At 41.6% G+C, this 12,707-nt stretch overlaps 1 protein-coding gene across 1 annotated transcript; it reads left to right on the top strand.

Annotated features, from left to right (window-relative positions):
- Window positions 1–4,226: 4,226 nt before the first annotated feature.
- Window positions 4,227–6,053, top strand: LOC147889466 (UDP-glycosyltransferase 85A3-like). The gene is made up of 2 exons (XM_087391864.1): window positions 4,227–4,737; window positions 4,903–6,053. Exons 1-2 carry the CDS (start codon window positions 4,227–4,229, stop codon window positions 5,838–5,840), a joined length of 1,449 nt encoding a protein of 482 aa, XP_087247990.1. The 3' UTR covers window positions 5,841–6,053.
- The last annotated feature ends 6,654 nt before the right edge of the window (window positions 6,054–12,707 follow it).

Genomic DNA, 12,707 nt, shown 5'->3' on the forward strand with positions numbered 1-12,707 from the left:
TCGTAAAAATTTTGAAAAACTCCCCCTCCACTTTAAGTGGATGGCCAAGGAAACCTAGTACCAGGTCGTGGTCCCAACTAGCCCCCCATCCTATTCAAGATGTGGGACCAGGAACCACTTCCTGGACCAGGCCCCTCGACCAAGAGATGGAGAGAGGAGGATTTTTACCTCTTCTTGATCCACTGTTAGTGGACAATGACACCCGACAGTTAGCATATATCTTCGAGCAATGGTACCACCGCCAGTAGTTGAAGTATAATTGCCAGTAGAAGTTCTACCACCGACAGTAAAAGTATGGAAACCGTCGGTTGTACTACTGCTACCAATGGTTATACTTCAACTACCGACAGTAATAAAAGTATCGCCAATATGGCCACAGTTATCGTCGGTAATAATGTGTCATTTTACCAGCGGTACTATTACCACTATCGCTGGTAGCTAGATACTATCGGTAGTATTACTACTATCACCAGTATGTATCCCATTTCTAGGTCAAGGCCACCTAATAGCACAAAGCCGTGATTGTAACTATGAATGCATGAAATACGTCATCATGACACGTAATCACAAGAAAATTCACATGATTACATGAATATGAAATCCTTGGCTGAATATTCCTTTTGATTAATTCTTTAGTAGGTGATTGCACCATCAATTTGCTAAGTTTGATTTGAACTTCACTTATTTTTGTGCCATACACAGAGTTATCAGAAGAACTTGTTCCACTCGGTGTGTAATCTGGATCTTGGAAAATGTCATCTTGATAATCTGTTTGTGTGCTCGCTTCTAGTCTAGCACGGTTTCTTGTGAAATAGGGGTAGCCAATTCAGTGAGGTGACATTTTCTCCTGAAAGTTATCCGACATGGACCAAGCTACTCACCATGTAAGAGAGAAAAAGAGCACTGTAGTCACTAGCTACTATTGAGTTGCCTGTAGTGCAGTTTGATAAGTAATTTGCTTGCACTTTTTTCAATCTTGTTAGCCTTTAGTACATGATTGTGCTTGTTGCGTAGTCAGACGACTGTCCATTGGTAATCTAATGATTACGTGCTGGCTTGTACTACTATTGTTGCACACTTGTAATAATGGTCAGAAAGGAGTTGGAGTACAATTCGCTTCTTGCTTATTGTTGACTCTGAGCCACAACTTCGTAGTAGGCACCTCACTCATCGCGGTGTGTTCACTTGTTCGAAGTGCTGTGGCGGCTATCCAGCTGATTTTTATCGTGAGGAAGTCATTTTCAGAAGTCTTGAAGGAATTCCAACAGTGGTGTAGCTTCAAGTGATTTATGAATGACTTCGCTCGTTGAATGTGGTTCTATGCCAATTCTGCTTTGCTAGAAGTTGTCTTTGCGAGACGATCCATCGTTGTTGATTTGATTTTGTTGGGAGTTGTTGCGTCGGCTGGTCTATATTTCCTGTAGTCATTGTAGATCATACGGCTTTCACTCTTTTGTAGAATTACTATGTAGTAGCAACCGGCAGTCAGAGTTCGAATGCAATAGAGGATCACCAATAGTGTTAGTGGTGTCTCCAAAAGACTGAAAAACACCTACACATATCCACTCCTGGCAATGGAAATGTGAGGGTCGGACTTAAATCTGACTAATGTCAGATAAAGGAAAAGATAGTACAAAACATACAAAGAACTGAGACAACTGTTTGTAGAGTGAAATCATTGCAAATAGTTTGTATTTCAGTAGATGGCAACAACAACCCTGATGCAGGAGATGAAGATCAGCTTATAACAACATCCGATAGTGTTCAGTCGGGTAATAGTCAGAAACAGACATAGTTCAAAACATGATGTGGTGGATAAGGCCACTACTATTGGTTGTTACGGACAGTTATAACTATCCCTACAGTTACAAAATTATCCACTACTTACTAATGTAACTCTCCTTTACTAGGGGTCTACTAATCCTCCTTGGTTGAGGTCCACGTGGGTGGAGAGGTCATCCTCAACAACATTGCAAGTTGCTCTAACCATATTCTCATAGACAGAAGTCAATTTGGATGTGTGAACATCAAAGATTTAGGGGATTGCAACAAAAAATATAGAAAGAGAAGGGTCAATTATCCTATTCTAGCAAAAATTAAATAGAAGAAGAGCAAGAAGGAAGTAGATAGTATAAACATAAGAACATGGACAAAGTAGGTAATGTACAATTCGATCATAGTAGTGCTTAGGCCACAAATGGATAAGTCTAACATAGAGTTGACACATGTAAGTGTGTGCATGCATATATGTGCAAGCACACACATGTACATACATTAGTACATGTAAACATAAATAGACCCACACGCACATTGATATCACCTAAACATAAAACTACACACACACATGCTCAAGTATCTATATACACATGCACATGTGCATGTGTGTATATCTGTGCGCATGTGGAGGTTTTTTAATCTCAATATTCATACACATGTGAGGGTGTGTCTACACATGTATGTTGGTTCTCTAGGCATGTGTGAGTGTATCTTATGTGTGTATGTTTGTGTTCATATGGGTGAGTAAACACACAAGATCTCCATAAGATACACACACATGTACATAAGCATAGACCGCATGCACACGTAGATACAGATGTGCACACTCAAACATGCCCAAAGTCTATGCACACATCGGCAAGCACACACATGCATCTGTAGACGCATAGGCATACACATGTACACCAGCATATATGTACACTGGAGCATGTGAACACTTGTGGGAAATACAACTTTCTGTGTGTGTGTGTGTGTGTGTGTGTGTGTGTGTGTGTGTGTGTGTGTGTGTGTGTGCACGTGCACACATGCATGCGTATGCATATGTGTGTGTGTGTGTGTGTGTGTGTGTGTGTGTGTGTGAGAGAGAGAGAGAGAGAGAGAGAGAGAGAGAGATTAATAACATAGATTTGTAAACTTTCACATGGAGAGAGAGAGAGAGAGGAGAGAGAGAGAGATGTATGCAATGTTACCAAAAACATTTTTCCCAACTAAAAGTAATGCTAAATACACAAGTTGAAATTTCCTTTAAAAGCATTCAACGTTGAGATTTGTAAATAAAATCTAAGCTTTTATTCCTTGAAATTAAAGGCGCCTTAGGATCCAAACCTTGAGACCCAAAGCGGAGTGGGTCTCTAACCTGTCGGAGATGGGTCATGCTACTCATATAGTATAAAAACAAAGCACACACCTTTGTAATTAGTTTATGGCCTTCAAGTAGTTGTTCCAATGGACTCTTGGTCCCTTGCTTGAGAGTAGATCAGTATGGATTGGGGATATATAAATCCTTTCTCAAAGCAAGCATTTTGGCCTACTTTTATTAATTTTAGCTCTATATTTGCTAGCCTCTTTTATTTAGTGTAAGGAACAATCGTTGACACTTATAAGACTTCAGGTATCTATTTCATATTAGTTTGATCAACGTTCAAAATCAAATCACGTGAGAACCTCCTACAAACAAGCTTAACAATACCTTCATAACCGAGGAAGTTGAAGAGATTAGTAAACAAACAAACACACGAGGATGAAAAAGCTCAATACCATGTGTTCAATCCCACTTGCTTATTCATTGATTCCTTGAATCACTTTCCTTATCAAGAGAAGAGATTCAGACTCGTTTAGAGGGAGAGTTGTTTTGCCACTCCTCCATTATTGTTTTGCATCCTTTCTTGTTCTTATGTGCCATGGAGAGTTGTTAGAATTTGTTGGATTGATCCCACTCTCAAGGCATGGGAGTTGTTAAGGACAGCACTCATAGTGCATATACAAAAAAGGTAGTCCCTCAAAAATTGCATAAAACTCCCTTAATAAACATGAACCAAATCGGCCAAGAGAAATGAATTGTAAATAACACATCATGAAAGTCAACAAGTGATCTTCATGCTACACATGATGTTAAGGAGGGCACACATGTGAGGACTTGATTGCATCATGAGGGCATATATTTGGTTAAAACGAGAACGTGGGCACTTTATAACATTCTTTGATACTGTTATAGCACAATACAAACAAATGATAAGGAATCTAAGGACCTTGAGGGATACTCTCTTTCTCTTTCTCTCTCTCTCTCTCTCTCTCTCTCTCTCTCTCTCTCGTTAAGACATTTTCTAGATTTAGGGGAGTACACTCTTGTAGGAAAGATACATAAGGAGGTAGAAAAACAAAGAGAGTTAGATGCTTAGCTCTTTCCAATGGAGACTAAGAGTTCTTCCCGTGCATCTTGTGGGGAGGGGATGCATGGAGTGGTGGTGCCATACCCAATGCAAGGCCACATAAACCCGTGTCTATCCATAGCGAAGGCGTTGGTCCCGAAGGGCTTCTCCTTCACCTTTGTGATAACAAAGCACATAGCGTCCAAGCTACCGTCTTTGGAAAGTGATGAGTCTTGTGCCATCAGATTTGTGAGCATTCCTGATGGGCTTTCCCCCTCGCACCCTCGTGGAGGAGGAGGAGGAGGCTATGGAGCTTCCGCTCTTCCTCGTGGAAAAGGCTCTGCTTTTTTCTCCACCCTCGAGTCCATGCACGGTATGCGCAATGCCTTCGAGGAGCTTCTCCCTCACCTCCTCCCTCCTGCTTCCACCCTTCCTTCTTTCCTCTTGGCCGATTCCTTCGTTACCTGGTCTCACGACGTTGCCACCCGTTTTCGTATCCCCTGGTTCGTCTTCTACACCACAAATGCTCACGCCCTCTCCATCGACCTCCACGCGCCTGCCCTCGTCGCAGCTGGATTGGCTCCTGTTCAAGGTACGCTGCTTTTGTGCTTTCGACACCTCAATCAGACGCTGTCGTTCCACAGTCTTGGACGTGGATGCATCAAAGCTCGTGGATTTTCCATATATGCTCGCTTGCATTTTTAGAGCACTCGATGGGTCCATGGATTCTCCACTTAACCTTGCTTGTCTTTGGCAGACCCCGATCTCATCATCGATTCCATTCCTGGTATCCTACCTCTGCGTTCCGGAGATCTACCTCGTTCGGTCGGACTCCTTCCGAATTTTGCAATGGATCAGGTGAAACATATGCACGAGGCAGCGGGTGTCATCCTCAACACCGTGTACGATATCGAAAGCACAACTCTGGATGCTATTGTAAAGAGGGGTCTTCACGTTTACCCGATTGGCCCTCTACTGCTCATGTCTGGCTCTTCTCCGTGTCGTACGGGAACTCTTGGCTTATGGCCAGAAGATAGGAATTGTCTACAGTGGTTAGATACTCTCCCCCAGGCCTCTGTTTTATACGTTTCGTTCGGAAGCATGGCCACTATGGATGTCGCACAAATGAAAGAACTTGCAGAGGGTCTAGAAGCAAGCGGGCAGTCCTTTCTGTGGGTCATTCGGCCGAACACCGCGGAGTGTGTCTCAGACGTGCTGCCAGAGGGGTTTTTAGAGCGAACAAAAGATTGGGGCCGCATCATTTCATGGGCTCCTCAAGTGGAGGTACTGTCACACGTATCGGTGGGCGGTTTTCTTACGCATTGCGGGTGGAATGCGATAACAGAGAATCTTTCAACAGGGGGACTTCCGATGATATGCTGGCCTCATGGTGCAGAGCAAAACCTGAATGCGAGGATGCTGGTGGACGAGTGGAAGGCTGGGCTGGAGCTGCGAGGAGAGGAGGGGGTGGTGAAGAAGGGGGAGGTGGAGCGGGCAGTGAAGCAATTGATGGAAGGGGAGGAGGGAATTGAATTGAGGAAGAGAGCCCTGGAGCTGAAGGAAACTGCGTGTCGGGCTGTGGGAGATGGAGGCTCTTCTAAGAATTACGTAGATGCTTTGGCTCTTAGTATCGCCGAGACTCTAGCACCTAAGTTAAATGGTTTTCTATCATATAATAGGACCCCCCAAGCGTGAAAAATCAATTAATTAGTTACGGGTAGTTAAAGAAGTGGCAGCCTTCACCCACACGTATATGTGTGCTTTAAGGGCCCCTCTCCAACCATTACATCTAACACATGGACTTGGGGACTATAATCCCATATACAATGGTTGTTGACATCAAGAAGGATGATCTAGAAAATGGATGAATGTTAAATACCTAGTTTGTTGTGAAGATTGATAAGTAGATGGCTGCGCAAATGTGAGAAAACTTGAACACTTTGAAGGCTTTTTTGAACTGTGTAAGGCTATCATAATCTTTTTTCTACTAGTTTTTTTGAACTCTGTAAGACTATCATAAATCTTTTTGAACTCTATAAGGCTATCATAAATCTTTTTGCTATTAGCTTTTTAATATCAACCCTTGGAAGGTGTCTCCATTAGTACTTTTTTATGTGTAGTAACCAAATGACACATGCCACAAATATTTATTCCATCATTATCCATTTTGCTTGAACCTACAATTAAGTGGGCTTTTGATACATTGAAGGCTAGTAGACACATCCCACGCTTATAGTGAGATAGTATTGTGGACATAATTACCTATTATCCTTCACTCCCCAGTAATCTACATATTTAGATCACCTTCCAAATGTGCTAAGAAAGCTCTTATTGTATAGCCTAAAGTCTATGTTGTGGCCCTAGCATCCCCAAAGCTCCTCATTGCATAGCGTGAGCCCACCACCTTGTGAAGATTGGTTTGTTATGCATTCAAATGCATATATGTACATTGTTTGAGACGATTGGAAAGGATTTATTTCACAAATATTTAAAATGCATCTCAGGGCTCTGAGATAGCAAAACATTGTAGCTGATTTTCACCAAATTCTTTGTAGATATCCGCATGCCCACACAAGGGATCTTGTGGGCTTGTTGTATACTTCAATGAAAATTTTGCGTGTCTATTTTTCTTTTAAGATTCTTCATTTGTTGGCCTTTAAAAGAATTTTACAAAGATGCTATAATGCTCACTCCATGCACAAAGCCATTCTTAACGTAGGACTGCCAATCTGACGCTTAGGGAGGAAAGCCTACCACCTGACATGGGAGAACCCTTGCATATATAGTAAATCCACCCTGCAAAATGCATAGATTCTAGTAGCAAGATCTAAATCCGACAAAGTAATGTGCTAATGTGCTACAAAATGGCAAAAGTGCCGAACTCCAAAATGCCAAATCTGTCGAGGCAATCTACTACAAAATGGCAGAAGTGCTGAAATATTGAACCACTAAATATTGTCCTATCCTACTATTGCTCCTCCTCATCCTCCTCACCCTCCTCACACTGTCCTATCCTACTATTGCTCCTCCTCATCCTCCTCACCCTCCTCACCCTCGATCTCTAGTTTGTGTGCGGTCTCCTCATCACCCTCCTCGTCCTCGGTTTCTCTGCGTGTGCCTCATCTCTTGCCCTCCTCTACTGGGTACCTAGCTGCTTCTTCCTCAGATCTCATCTCTCTGTTCGGATCTCTAGATGGGTCGAACATGCCTCCCTAAGAATGAAACAAAATAGAAAAACTAAGAGCGTTGATTGTAAGGCAATGGTGATAGTCAAACGATAACGAAGAGGAATATGGTATACTCACAAGACGCACCGCCACCCTTTCCCAATCGATGTGGACTCCTTCTCTCTCCTTCTCCTTAAACCATGCCCTGGCTCCAATCCTGAAGGCCCTTCTGTAATCCTCGTTGTCTGAAGGCCTTCCAATCACCGATTCCTGTGGATCCAAATTCAATTAGTTAGATATGAATGACAAGACATTTGAATGATTGAACATATTAGAAATTTAGTAGAAAATAAATATATACTTACCACCCATGCCTTGTTGCCGAGTCTGCCACTGCTCCCGGGATGCGTCAATTTTACAAGCAAAAACCTATGAGCGGATTTATCCGAGCATGTTTTTCAAGAGATTTAAAAAATTATATTTCTTTAGGAAACATGGTTTTTACACTTTTATTTTCACTAGAACTAGATCCCTTTATCATAAAAACATACAGAATTGTCACTCATTCAATTTTACATAACACAAATTTTCTTCTTCATAGACATCCTTTGTACCCTTGCCATTATCTTCAATAAGTGTTGAAAAATAATTCCGTTAAGAAACATCCCTCATAATCACTCTCAATGAATTAATATTATACATATATAATTACTTATTAAACACATTTATATCAATATGACAAGAGCTTTCTAGCATTTTAATATATAGATAACTAGATATGTTTCTAAAGAAGTTTAAATTACTATAAATAAGTATTAACTCGGACTTATATATCACTCTCATATAATATATGTAATATGTTATACTAAAGATGAAAGATTTTTCAAAATATAACCCCATAGATGTCCTCTAATGGGGTTTTTCGATCAATTTGAGTGGCTGAATGACTATATTTGGGCATTGGATGTGAAAGTTATGCCACTTTTAAAAGTGCTGTCCATGGTAGTTTCGCCAGCTTGGAAGACCTACTTCAAAGGGGTTTCGCTGGCGAAACTACCTTGATGGCTTACCTCAATGAGGTTTCTTTGGATAAACCCTTTCATAGGCTAGGTTGAGAGAGGATTTTAAATGTCACCCCCTATTAAGTAAAAGTTGTAAGAAGGATCATAAGGGAATTTTCATAGAGAAGTCTACTCTACATGTGGGTTTCTTAAAAATCCTCCCATTATGTTACTCACCATTCCCAAAGATTCATGTAAATATTTGTGTATAAAATAGACATTGCTATAATACTTTGCATATTTCTAAGTGAAACTAAGTTTTGTTCTGATCTATTTTTGCCATATTTTTATGAAGCTTTTTTTTTCCTTTGCTCAGACGCTCGAAAGATTTCGCTCGAAAAATGCTCGTCCCCCTGCTCCCGAGGTGCAAAGGACCTATGGTCTCCAGGAGTATCCTCACTGCCCTCCGCTGAGGCTCTCAAACAAATCTGGATTCTCCTTGTAAAACTTCTTCTCTTTCTTTCAATCCTTCGGATCCACCCACCCTGGCTTATACTTACCTTTGATTACAACATCCCTTAGTTTGTATCTACAAGACCTAAGGAGCTCCCCCATGCGAGTAAGCATGGCATTTGTTTCAAACTCAAACCCTTTAGGATTTGGAAATTGTCTCTTGAGGGCTTCTATGCAACCTTCCTTGGATATCCCTTAGTTTGTATCTACAAGACCTAAGGAGCTCCCCCATGCGAGTAAGCATGGCATTTGTTTCAAACTCAAACCCTTTAGGATTTGGAAATTGTCTCTTGAGGGCTTCTATGCAACCTTCCTTGGATTTATTGTCCTGTTGTTTCCAAGGTTTGAATATATCATTGGGGAAGTGGGTGCTCACCAGCCTCCTCATGTATCTAGTGATCGCCTTGCCATCCTCGTCCTGTATAACCTCCCCAACACTGTTCACTTGTAGGATTCACGGTGGATGGAGTAGCAGAGCTATAGTGAGGGGTGGTGCGAGCACTTAAGGAGCGAGGAGTAAGGGAGGGAGTGGTCTTTGGGGTGCCGTGGCCTATGAGTGGAGAGGGCAAGGGACTTGACTAGTATTGCATCTCATGACGAAGTGGAGACTTGTAGGGATGTGAGTGTGCAGACTCGTCTACATCCCTCCAGCCACCACAGTAGACTCGACCCTTACTACTCTTTCTGGACCTATAATGGGTACGCCCATGTGATGACCCATTGGTCGAAGGGGCTACAGGGGACAATTGTTGAGTAGATAAAGCCATCGATGTCCCTGATCTACCCCCAAGAGGTGTAGGAGAGGGAATAGCTGAGGTCCGCTAGGACAACAGAGAGAAAATCTTATTGCCTCCGCGTCGCTCACAGATGTGACAAACTCGTTGGGACTCCCCATGAAGCCATGGCCTGCTAGCAAAGGAGTTCCCCGAGGGGTAGTCGCAGGGGTAGGCCCAAGAGGATTTGGCCCATGGGGAGTCCACCCAGGGGTAGTCATAGGGGTTAGCTCAATGGAAAGAAAGTCCTCTAGAGAGTACATACAATGACGTCTACTCCTACGAGGGGCTCTGTACCCTCCAGACGTGCGACATGCTGACATGTCTTATTTGGGGGGATTGGAAAAACACAGACACAAACATGAAAACAAACACAAACAAAAGACGGTAAGAAGCGAAAAGACAAACAAAAGAGCTGGTAAGAGCGGGTAAGAAGCAAAAAGATAATTTACTTAAAAGACAATACTTACACTTAACTTAAACGACAATTTAGTACTTGAAACTCAAATTCAATCTACTAAAACTATAAAAATATAATTTACTTAAAACTTCATCATATATTATCATATATCTCCATAAGTTACATTACCATATATATCCAAAAGAGTATTTATGTACCAAATTTGGGTCCAAAAGAGTGTTCAGGTACAAAATTTATATCCAAAAGAGTTTTCACATACAAAAATACTCGCAAAAGTAGCATTGTTAAACAAACTTTATCTCCAAAAGAGACATTCTCCAAAAATGTCAAAAGAGAGGAGGTTTATTGTGGGGTTTAAAGGTCACTGTGCCTTTACCCCGGTTATGTATAATACTCAAACACATATATAAATGAATGAAAAAGAAGATCAGGGTGTTTTGCACCCACCAAAACTTGTGTGGCTCTCTGTTTCTCTCTCTCCCTCTTTCGTTCTTGCTTCCGTTGAGAGCACCCTCAACTGGTATCAGAGCCCAAGTGATCTAGCTGAGCATGCGTGAATGCTTGAATCTCAGCAGCTCTGTGGGAGGAAGGAGAAGCTCTGTGGGAAGCTTTGTGGGTGACTTTACTTGCATCCGAGTGTGTAGAGACCTTGGAGGAATCTTTGGAAAAGTCACTTTGGTTTTGCGAAGTGGTTCTGAGAGCTTGTTAAGTGTTTTCAAAGAAAAAGTCGTTTTTTGAGCTTTTCCCTATTATGTTCGATGACAGAGACTCTGTATTGACTTGTAGAGGCAACTATTGCTTGCTTTTGGTGTCCATTTCACTTCAGGAGCTTGGAAACACCTTCATTCTTGAATTTGGGATCATTTCATTGGATTTCTGACTCACTTTATCAGTTTCTGCATTTTCCTGCCCGGGTGTTGGAACTTAAGTTTGGAGCAACCATTTGCAGATCTGTCAATTCCGGTGGACTCAGGAGGTCCTAAAACTTCTATGTTGCTCATCATTCGCACTCCAGTGGAGTTTACAAATAGCTCTGTTTCCAAAAACGTTTTTCAGTCCGTGTGTTGGACCCAGTGATTGAGACCACGGTTTCCAAAACCGTCTGCCCCATTGCGTTCTGGATGCCCAAAAACCCCTACTTTTCAGTTCTTTCGTGATTTGAAGGAGGATTTTCAGAGTTATAGATCTCTGTGTATTCGATTTCGTCTCTCTGTTATGCATTTTTCATTCTAAGGTTTTGAAACCTTAGATTTATGCCACATGGCAATGGATAAGTGTTGACTCCCATTTCTCACTCATCGGTTGGGATTTTGGAGTTCCGGCAAAAGAGAGATATTTGCATATTTTCTTGCTGAGTCCGATTATGCAATGGCACCCATGTTTTGAGGCATCTCAAGTTCTATTTTCAGTAGCGGTCATCACCGTGGGACTATGATTTCTTAAGCATACCTTATGCAGATCACTCTGGTTGCAGTTTGAGCAGTGTGCGCTCATTCGTGGTGTGCATTGGTTATAGTGGATGATTTATAGGCCATTTGGATGCATTGCGGTCGTTATTGGATGTGCTGATAGGCCCAAATTGCCTTGTGGGATGCTATTTTTATGGATGCTTTGCACATGGATGCTATTTTATGCAGAGGGACAACTTTGACACATTGCAGGTGATGCACTGATAGTGCCATGCTCTCTTAGATGAGATATTATTAATGCATATGCCAGTGGATGGTGTTTATGCTTGAGTCATTTGGCACTTATTGGCATTTTGGATTGCCATTGCAGTTGGGATTTTCTTTTGGGCCAGATTTGCTCATATGGATGCATTGTATATGCACATGAGTCAGATGCTTTGAGACATGAGTTTTGGTGATATTTCACTCTATTGTGGATATTATTAATGCATATGCCAGTGGACGGTGTTTATGCTTGAGTCATTTGGCACTTATTGGCATTTTGGATTGCCATTGCAGTTGGGATTTTCTTTTGGGCCAGATTTGCTCATATGGATGCATTGTATATGCACATGAGTCAGATGCTTTGAGACATGAGTTTTGGTGATATTTCACTCTATTGTCGCATACACATTTGGGTGCACCTAGTATTTGGTGTGATTCTCTCTTGTAGGCACTAGTATTTGGGATTTTTGCTTCATTTGCATCATGGCATCCTCTTCCATGTCTGAAAAGGAGTTTTTTAGCATTAAAAAGTTTGATGGGACAAACTTTTCTTTGTGGAAAGAACAAATAAGGGATGTGCTTATTCAAAAGAAGCAGATTAAACCCTTGGCAGGGATTGAAGCTAAGCCTGCAATTATGTCTGAGGATGATTGGAATGAGTTGGATGCATTAGCAAAATTTACTATTAGACTTCATCTTGTAGAGTCTGTTTATTTTACAGTAGTAAATGAGCAGACTACGGAAGATTTGTGGAAGAAACTATGTGCCACTTATGAAAAGGAAACTACCTCTAATAAAGTTTACCTCATGAAGAGGTTGTTTGAGCTGCAGATGAAGGAAGGGGTCTCCATTGCTTCTCACTTGAATGAATTCAATTTTATTTTCATCCAGCTTCAGGCTCAGAAGATGAATTTTGATGCGGAGACTAAGGCAATATTTCTCTTATGTTCATTGCCATCCTCATGGGATACCTTCTGTATAGCTGTCAGTAACTCTACACTTGGTGGAGTACTG

This window comes from Dipteris shenzhenensis, chromosome 20 (genome assembly GCF_047967505.1).
Source record: "Dipteris shenzhenensis isolate YYH24624 ecotype China chromosome 20, Dip_SZ_1.0, whole genome shotgun sequence".
In the NCBI taxonomy this organism is placed as follows: Eukaryota; Viridiplantae; Streptophyta; class Polypodiopsida; order Gleicheniales; family Dipteridaceae; genus Dipteris; species Dipteris shenzhenensis.

Bases quoted from the DNA above. Each gene is read 5' to 3' on its own strand.
- LOC147889466 (XM_087391864.1), top strand. From the start codon at position 4,227: ATGCATGGAGTGGTGGTGCCATACCCAATGCAAGGCCACATAAACCCG. The intron at 4,738-4,902 runs GTACGCTGCTTT...TGTCTTTGGCAG, and splicing joins TGGATTGGCTCCTGTTCAAG to ACCCCGATCTCATCATCGAT.